At 39.2% G+C, this 9,781-nt stretch overlaps 2 protein-coding genes across 2 annotated transcripts in view; one reads left to right on the top strand and one right to left on the bottom strand.

Moving 5' to 3' along the window:
- Positions 1–5,524, bottom strand: part of snrnp40 (small nuclear ribonucleoprotein 40 (U5)) — a 6,660-nt gene extending 1,136 nt beyond the window's left edge. The window contains exons 1-8 of the mRNA XM_035680865.1: positions 5,291–5,524; positions 4,147–4,276; positions 3,932–4,025; positions 3,125–3,290; positions 2,833–2,955; positions 818–938; positions 636–718; positions 87–148 (exon numbers count right to left, since the gene is read on the bottom strand). Of these exons, the coding sequence (XP_035536758.1) occupies positions 87–148; positions 636–718; positions 818–938; positions 2,833–2,955; positions 3,125–3,290; positions 3,932–4,025; positions 4,147–4,276; positions 5,291–5,401 (890 nt within the window). The 5' untranslated portion in view covers positions 5,402–5,524. The remainder of the gene's footprint in view (positions 1–86; positions 149–635; positions 719–817; positions 939–2,832; positions 2,956–3,124; positions 3,291–3,931; positions 4,026–4,146; positions 4,277–5,290) is intronic.
- Positions 5,525–5,565: 41 nt separating this feature from the next.
- Positions 5,566–9,684, top strand: zcchc17 (zinc finger, CCHC domain containing 17). Its single transcript, XM_035680866.1, has 7 exons — positions 5,566–5,656; positions 6,794–6,972; positions 8,098–8,198; positions 8,268–8,359; positions 8,441–8,541; positions 8,676–8,824; positions 9,176–9,684. Exons 2-7 carry the CDS (start codon positions 6,834–6,836, stop codon positions 9,341–9,343), a joined length of 750 nt encoding a protein of 249 aa, XP_035536759.1. The 5' UTR covers positions 5,566–5,656; positions 6,794–6,833; the 3' UTR covers positions 9,344–9,684.
- The last annotated feature ends 97 nt before the right edge of the window (positions 9,685–9,781 follow it).

Raw genomic sequence — 9,781 nt, 5'->3', positions numbered from 1 at the left:
TATATATATATATATATCAAAATAAAATTTCCCAAAACTAAATAAACCTTCATCTTGCATGTAAATGTGGTTTGTGTTTTTCTCACCTGTCGGCTGAGCCTGCAGCTATCTTACTGCCATCAGTAGACCAGGAGCACCTCAGCAAATTCTGAAAGACAGGAACAGATGTTAGAAAGTGCATTAGCAACATGACACAGCCAGTCTACACGTGAGCTACTGTTTCAGTAATAAGAGGAAAGATTAACGTCTTTATTAGAAAGGACAGCACAGTGATGGTGGGAGAGGCAGGAGAGGATAAAAGGTGATATCATGCAACCGTGGCCGACAACAGGCATAAACACCGCCAGCAGGATTGCAGCTGTTAGTCGCCTAAGCACAAAGTTAGACTCACTATCAGTTCACAAGATGAATGTACTGTTTATTGCATGTCAGAAAGTGAAAAGTTTTGATGCGTTTTCAGGAAAAGAAAATCTGGCACAGTGACTAGATTCTGCTAGGTGGCAAACATAATTTCTGCCTTCCAAATGTATCCAATCCCTCACCCTGGATGTTTCCAACAATGGAAAGCAATATCAGGGCATTAGGTTCGAATACACCCTGGACTACAAAGCGGGTCAGAAAGTTATTTATGTTACCTTTTCAAAGTTGTGAACATTTCCCTGGAAAATCTTCACACACCTCTCCTTGGGTGCGAATGGTCGGACATCCCAAATTCGCACTACACAGAGACACAGAAAGATTCGGCCACATAAATTTCAGTGTTATGACCCGAGAAAGGGCGTTTCTGGTGCTGTAAATATACATACAAGTATCCTACCTGTGTTGTCCATGGAGTTTGAGAGGAGGTATGATCCCTCAGAGCTCAGGCTGAGTCCAGTTACTGAGTCACCGTGGCCGTGCATGTTGTAGATCAGCTTGTTCTGCCTCAGGTCCCACACCTGCGCAACACAAAGGACACCTTTTAACAGGGTTTATACAAAAAGGACACAGTATATAGGCCTATATGTAAAGAGAAAGGAGCAGGCTTGAGCTGTAGCAATATCCAAAGGCAAAGAACCAGTTCTCAAGATTGTGACTAGAGTCTAAAAGGGCCGTCCACACCAAGAACAAGAACTATAACGATGTTAGCATCCACACAATGAATGCTGACACTGCTGCTATGAGAGTTGTTGTCTTTTGTCGTCTTTTATTCATACTTTAGTTAAAAAAAACAAAAGAGGACATCAGTAAGGAAGAAACAGACCTTAGAGACCACATCACTGCCGATTGGTCTCAGGAAAGTTACGTTTTTTTAATGTGTAATTTACTGTTGAATATTACATTAATCATGAATAAAAATGTTCTCACGGGACATGGACACACTACAACACAACATTTCAACTGCAAAATCACAAAGGAGCCTGCAGCGGGGTTTGTGGAAGAAGTAGGTAGCAGAATGAGGACAAAAAACCAGAGCAATTCTTGAACATCATTATAAAAGATGCAAGAGTGAAGAGGATGTACTGTAGCAAAGCATTTACCATTTCATGGGATTAGCAGCACCTGAGGGAGGCATTTATGCAGCACACTGACAATGAGCTAAATACTGCTAAATACCTTATTCTGCTGAAACCCAAATGAAAAATGCAATGTGTTTTACCAACAACAGATACTGGTCCTTGGCTTCATGATGACATAATTTCACAGTAAATGAGACACGCTGAATCCTAAATGACAGAACTCCTCGCCTTCACCAGACATGTGAGCAATGCTTTGTTGCCATATTTAATATTCACAGCAATTCTTATAATCTATAACAAGACTTATAATGATATAATTTGTCTTTAATCGGAATCAGGTTTTAAGTAGGTTTTCACATATAAGGAATTTCCTTTGGTAAGTTGGTGCATAACAATTAAACACAGTAAAATATAAAACAAGATACAAAAAGAGACAATAAAATTAATCTTACTGTCAGACTTTTAAAAAAACTTCATAAATTAGGTACTTTGTGGTAGTTTTGTACTGATTCTGTGTACTTTTAGACCAAATACATTTCCATCTTTTGACAATACAGTTAAATTTGATTTGACTGATTACAGTTTGCAACTATATCGAGGAAAAGAAAAGAAAACTTTTCTGTAGTGGGTGGTCAGATTGGCTGATATATTCCAATCTAAACCACAGATATAATTTCTTGCACCATGCAGGCCATGCTGTCTTCTATCTACCGAATGAATGAATAAAAAGAGCAATGCTAAGAGGAGGATTTTGACCTGGTAAAGATCCCACAGAGTTCCTGCTCTATTCTATTGACCTATTTCCATGACTTTGCCACAGGAGATGTATGGATGGGAATCCAGGACCAATTCCAAACGGTCTGATCCATCTGAATGGTATGTCATCAAGTTTATCAATTCCTGCCCTTGACCAAGGCACTGACTCAGATATGGAGTTGGTCCCCGTGTATTGCTTTTATTCCACAGAGATAATTGATCAGGAATCAATAAGGGAATTAACAAAGAATCGTAAGATTCGATAATGTTATTATATCGATCAAATTGTATCAATTCTCATCCCTAAGTAGATTGCAGACTTTTCATGATCATTATCTGCAAGTGGAGCTGGATGATAAATGGAAAATTACCAGCAACAGCAGTCAGTGAACGACCTTATGTCCCAGGCGCTTTCTAAAATGTTTGAAATTACTATTGCCAATTTATTGTTGGAGATAACTAACAACAATATGTATATGTCTTAACAGCTAATTTGAATTTTTTAAATCATTTTGAAAGAAAATTATATTCCAGGACATTATCCTTTTCAGTGTAACAACTTCCAGGTTTTCTGTACCTTGATGTCATTGTCGATGCCTCCTGACAGGATCTGGTCACTGGTGTCATTGAACGTCACCGCCAGCACCTGGTAGGTGTTCTGGAAAGTGTGGATGGCTCCTTTCTTACGAATGTCCCACAGCTACCACAGTGACAAACACATACAGAAACAAGAACCTGATCAGACCAACAACTGAACTTGAGTACTTGAGAGGAATTAGTAACAGAACATAACAATTCCAAACAAATATCATGCAACATCTACACAGATAATTAAATGATTTAACCCTAATTGGCAGCTAAAATCTCACCTTGACTGTCCCGTCATCGCTGCCGGTGCAGATGAGCTGAGGCCCTCGGCGGGCCGGATAGCAGGTGTTAACGAAGGAGGTGTGGCCCTTCAGGCGCTTGATCCTCTCGCCTGTTTCACTGTCCCACACACCCACAGTCTTGTCTGTGCTCGCCGAAAACAGCATGCTGAAATAATGCACGGCAAGAAAACACAGTTGGTCGACGCTGTTTTAGACACATTTATCAGCCTGCTGGATTAACAAAGGATGACGTCTGTTATGTCTTGTGCTAATTATTTACAGCCAGTGAGTAAACTGGAACAAAGGGAAAAAGTGAGAAATCTCTCCACTGATGACAGAAACTAGAGTAAACAGTCGTGTTTGCTTGGTCATTTGGTTTGGACTGCAGCACTACAGCAGTACCATGTTCATGGTATGAAAATTGACGGTTATCATACCTACGTACATTTGGTTATCTACGGTATTTAATCCTCCCATATTAGTGGTTTATATCAAGTTTCATGTCTCTCAGGACATAATATTTTGTGAAATTATAATAAAGCATTGCTTTAAGGATCATTGTAACTGATAATAAAAATAATAATAATAGTTGTGTAATATCGTTGAAATCTCCCCTACCATTGCAACCCACTGAATCAAGAAGAAACCAGTGCTATATTGTCCATACCTACTTACACTAAATGATTCCCTTGATTTGTTCATTTACAACTTTAAATGTATACTATTCATAATTGAATGTAGTTTATTATTTTGCGTGTCCATCAGAGTATACGTACGACGTTTAACTTCATCACTGATCGTTCATACCTGCCATCTGTGTTGTAGTGCAGCTCCATCACTGCTCCACTGTGGCCCTTCAGAGTGGCAAAATTGTCACAATCTCCATACACATTCCACATCACTGCAGGAAAGAAACACAGTGTAAGTTACTCACGAGTATCTGGGAGTATTAATATGTTTTAATAAGGATGTGTGTGTCAGATTGTCTGCTGTTTGGACTAGTTTAATTGTTAATATCTTACATATGAGCCTGTCAAATCCTGAGGAGGCCAGCGTGGCTCCATTGGGGTGGAACTTGCAGCAGTAGACCTCGCCCTCGTGGCCACACATCAGCATAATGGGAGCCTGCAGGCTGGAGCTGCGTGGGGGACCCTATGGGAGACACACATCAATGGTGAATTATAGTGGCTGTGTGAATTAAATACATAATACTGTAGAACAATGAGAAACTGTTCTTTCAGCATTAAAGCCTGACAGCCCAATATTAGTTTATCCATGGTGTCAGCATATGTGTCAGTAAATAAGTTAGAAATGTTAGTACAGAAATGCCAAAGATATGTTTGAGGTTATTTAGAAACAGTATGACCTGGGGAGAGAATCAATATTAGTGATTAATAATAATAATAATAATAAAATCTATTAGTATAAGTTATCCAGCTGATGTTTATCACAGTGGACGAGATGATAATAAGAAGGCATTATAAAGAATTGCAGGAATTTGACATGGAACTTAAAGTCTCATGTAAAAACCACAGCCCACAAACTATAATTATAACTACAGTAGTTATAGTTAGTTAACTATATAACTTTAAAAATTGAATAAAAGTGTCAACAAAACTGAAATCTATTGCAAGAGTGCTCCATTAGGCTGCATTAGTTTTAGCTTGGTGTACCTAATAAACTGGCAATTGAGTGTATATGACAATAACAAGAGGACCTTCTTTTGGCAGGATTAGTGTCTCACATAAGTTTAAGATGCAGTTGATGTTCACATTAAACTGAAAACTGCATTTTTGGGACTCACAGAAATTACTTAGGGAGAAGTAGAATCGTTAAAATCCCTTCCGATAATAAATCTGAATATCAATGCTTTGTCCAGTCCAATCTGAGCATGGCTGGATGTTAAATTTGATCAGTAATTCCTGCTTTGTCGTTACTGTAATGTTTTTCCTCTCTTCCTGTTTATCCGTTGAGTTGGCGACCTCGTCCCGTTTAAGCAAATATAAACAATTTCTAGTCCAGTTAGTCCACTCAGGAACATGTTGGGTAAATGTGCAGTTGTTAATGACTGTGTATAAGTTTGAGTCGCCACTAACAAGTTGCTGTAAGCACTTTTCTAACAGTTTATATATATATTTATCTCATGTAGTGGAGTACTCTCCGTACCGTGGCCACGAGTTGCTGGGACTGGGCTGCCGCCACCAGCTCCGTCCGCGGCCGCTTCACGGCGGCAGGAACCACCGCCATGTCCGCCACTCTCTTCTTAGGTTCAATCATCCCGAGTTAGATAACAAAAAAAAAACAGCTAAAGTGTTTATTTTAATGCTACGATTTACAAAAATGAATGGACGTGTTTCGTGGAGGGACGTCGAGCGACCAGGCACCAACGAAGAACAGAGGAGGAGCACTTCCGCTGGCTATGAGGCCTGTGATTGGTCGGAGCTGCGACGGCTGCGATGATTGGTTACTCGGCTTGTTGTTAAACTCAGATGACCCGGATGTGAAAAGGACGCAGCTTTGCTAATACGAAAGGTAACAATATCTTTATTTATTTTTTAACATTTTATACTAAATTAAAGCTATATTATGGACTGTTTATAATGTTAGATTTGGGGATTTATACTTCACAGATGGATTAGTTATCCTGTTGATGTGTTTTTTATCGGATTAACCAGCTAGAGGACAGCGCTTTAATATAACCTGCTAACGTTAGCCTCACTGCTACTATTCAGACTAAGCCACTGTTACTTTATCTGTATCTGCAAAGTTAACACAGCCCACTGCACTTTGTTTTTTTATTCTATCCAACAGTTTGTGCACATATTTTACCCTCTGAGTCTTATACAAATAAAGTCTCGGTAAGCAGCTGTATTTTAGAGAGGACTCAGCGAGAAGAATAATCTGTGGAAGAGAGAGATTACACATTAAAAGTGTCAAAAATCAAAGAGGGATCTAACCACTGGACATTTCATATTATTTTGAATTTAACTACATGCTGTTAAGGTGCCTTCAAAGTCACCAGAAGGTCTCTACAGCCATCGTTTTTTAAATCCCAGTTTAACCAAATGTTTTTGCAGTATATATTATACAACAAAACATAGAGACATTGTGGTATTTGACCTATTTAGTCAAAATATTTCTTTAAAGACCTTTTTTTCTTCTTTTTAAACCTTTTTCTGTGAAATATTACTTGCATATATGTTTAATTCATATTAATACACATATAAATCTTAGACCCTTTCATCTTATCCAGGATGTAATTGTTTTGTTGAACAATTTATAAAACTTACAAGTGACTTACATTATTATGTATACATTATAAGACTTTAAGACTAAGTAGTACAGTGTCCCTATTACACTGTTTGAAATATAACCCATATTTAATGCCAGTTCTGCTGGCATTAATCAGGTTCTAAGAGGTTCTGGTGAAACTGCCTTTTTTCAACAATGTTAAAGAAGTTTCTTATAGACCCGTTTATACAAAGTATCTTGATAAGTGCAACATGTACAGAGACTTAAAGTAGACCCCAAACACCTAACTGTTGGATTCATCTACAGGATTTCCAATGGACAAAAACAACCTTAAATCTCAGCATTAAAACAATTCATTGCTTTTCTATTTCATGATACTCCGAATAATAAAAATCTGTCTTATTATCAATCTTCTAGATCCACGCATTGATACCTGTGCTCCACCTCAACTGGGATCATGTCTGACAGTGATGGCCAAGCACCAGAGCCTGCTGGACTGGATGGTCTGCCACCACTGTACAGTATTGCCAAGGGTGAGGTGGTCTCTGTGCAGACCTATGGAGCCTTTGTCAGACTGCCAGGATACAAGAAGGAAGGTTGGTTAAAAAAAAAAAAAGTGAAGAAGAACGAGATATACTTTTTATCTGTGTAGACTTTTAGTGCACACATAACATCAAAGATACAAACTAAGTGAAGTGATGAAATAGTGCAGTAAAAGAAAGCAGAAACACCACAAAATACAAGAGAGTAAGAAGCAGAGATGCAAAGGCTAACATAATAAGAATCAGAAAACCTTATTATGAAAATATTGTAGAGTTTGCATTGGGTGAAACAGTTAAACCTAAAGTAAAATGGACAATTATAAGAAAACCTATAAATTGAGAATTGTGCAGTGGCAGGAAGATGCAAACTCAACACCTGCAGGTAAAAGCACTGAGTCAGAAATGGGACTTTGTCCAGAGCTGAAAACAATGCCGAGTGAGAGCAGAGGAGGCAGGAACCAGGCCTCATTCCCAAACTCTAGTGCATAGTGTTTCCGCAGTCTGTGCCAGTGCTGTCTCAGCCAGAGTTAGGAGAAGAGACAGCAAGGCACCTAAGCTACATGATGCTACGAGAGTATGGTTTCAATATTTCCACAGAATTCCTTCTCTGATTGCAGGAAGAGTTTTAATTATTATCAGTTTGTTTTTAAGTTGCAGGCATTCTGCAATTTGAGGGCACAACACAGTATCTAACAGATGATGTTAGTACACTCGCCATTAAGATTAATTTAGTTTTTTCCAGACACTGACTTCCTAAGAAAATAAATCCAACATAATGTGCATGTCGAGAAAGGGAGTGTAGAACGGGTTTGGGGTAGGGCAGAGTTGTTAAGAAGTGGAATAGATTGATGATATCTCATATCTTTATTTACATATAGATTACGGTGTGATACGAAGCATATGATTTGTTGAGGCACAATTGTTCTTGACCAGCACGTCAAACAGAACATCTCATTTTCACCACCAGAGGGCAGACTGAGCAGAGTTTCCTGGGATAAATTCAGCACCCATTGACATCCTATGAAAATAATAATTAGTTATTTTATTTTTTGTGTCTGAAAGATTTCTAATAAGAAAACAGAATGTTAAAATCTTAAAAATAAAGACCTTTTTTGTGTGTCTAAATCTAAAATATGTATTTATTACATCGATATCTGTACTTTTCTCTGACACATTCAGGCCTGGTACATGTGAGTGAAATGTCAGCCACGCGGGTTGAGAGTGCCTCAGAAATTGTCGATATGGGGGAACAGGTGTGGATTAAAGTCATTGGGAAAGAGGTAACAACACACACACACACAGACTGTCTTGTTTCAGGATGACTGCAACTCTGCCCCCCTGTCTCTCAGATTCGGGATGACAAGGTGAAGTTGTCCTTCTCGATGAAAGCTGTCAATCAGGGAACAGGACGGGACCTGGACCCAAACAATGTTATGGCAGAGTAAGTGCTTACAGTTTTATTTTGTCATATGTCATATATGGTAGACAAGTGTGTGTCATCATGGTCTCTCTGTGATTATAGGCAGGATTCCAGGAGACGTAAGCAGTTTAGAGATCACACAGGCAACAGGATCACACTGGAGGCTGTGCTCAACACAACATGCTCAAAGTGCGGCTGCAAGGGTACAACAACAAAATGAAACAACAGTTACATAAAACACAGACTGCATTTGGTTCCCACAACCTTCTACTGGGACATTTGCTTGAAATCACTATAAATCTGTGCGTCAGTTTTACTAAATCATGACTCTTTTCAGGTCATTTTACAAAGGACTGTTTCTCTGCTCCGGGCTTGCAGTACGCTCTTTTGCCTGAAGAGGGCGATGAAGAGCCACAGCAGCAACAGCAGCAGAGCGCCACAGTTGCACCCCAGCAAGACTCAGACAAAAAGAAGAAGAAAAAGAAGGTCAGTGTGTGGCAGCTAATTTCCTGCGTGGCTCTCACTTCCTTTTTTTTTCCCCAGCTCCATCTTTCTTTTTGTTTCTCTCTGCTGTGCGTCATCTGATGCAAAACCCACTCGTCTGACCATGGATGTCTGTGTTTGCTAACACTGCTTCATGGGAACTGTCAAAAGGGTTGTTTTGAAAGAGTACAATATGGTTTTGTGCTGCTATAATGAGAAATATTTGTTTAGTGATTGTTTTTTTGAAGGTACTGAAACTGCAGTCTGCTTATTCACCCATTTCTGCGTTCTCATTGTTCAAGTTCCTTTTTATTGCCGCACAAAACAAGTTCTCTTGTTATGTTCGTCCTTCAGGAGAAGAAAATGAAGAAGAAGAGGAAGAGGGAGAGGAAGGACTCGGAGAGTGACAGCAGCAGCAGTAGCGAATGCAAATCCAAGAGCAGGCGCCGCGACCACTCTCCTGACAAAGAGGACAAAAAGAAGAAAAAACACAAGAAACATAAATCACATAAACACAGCTGAGACGACTACACGGCTCAGACGCACATCTACAGTCACACACACTGCAGCTATCAGACAGACGCAAAAAGGAGAAGTGGGTAGCAACAGATGGAGTGACAGACTTCCAGCTGTGTATCTTTTAATAACACTTACTAACACTTATTATAGAAACCTTCATCCATTTAAGTTCAGGAATGTTCTTCCTACTATCTCCCCATGTCATTGGAGGCACATTAAAACCTCCTATCAAGCTTTACAAATCTAAATTGGTCAACAATGAAAGTGCTGCAAACAAAAATCAGACGATAAAGCCACACTTGTCCTGAAGTAACCTCTAGCTCCCCCTCAGAGGGAGACGTTTACACATCATAAGTAACCAGATAGGTGTAAGCAATACGGCAGCAAGTTGCTATCCCTCTTCAAATCCAGATATTGTTTACAGCTATCCTGTTTCTTATA

Source organism: Morone saxatilis, unplaced genomic scaffold (genome assembly GCF_004916995.1).
Source record: "Morone saxatilis isolate NCDOM2014 unplaced genomic scaffold, NCSU_SB_2.0 Contig9, whole genome shotgun sequence".
Classification (NCBI taxonomy): Eukaryota; Metazoa; Chordata; class Actinopteri; family Moronidae; genus Morone; species Morone saxatilis.
The sequence above is the reverse complement of the archived record's forward strand: the minus strand, read 5'-3'. Positions and strand labels throughout refer to the sequence as shown.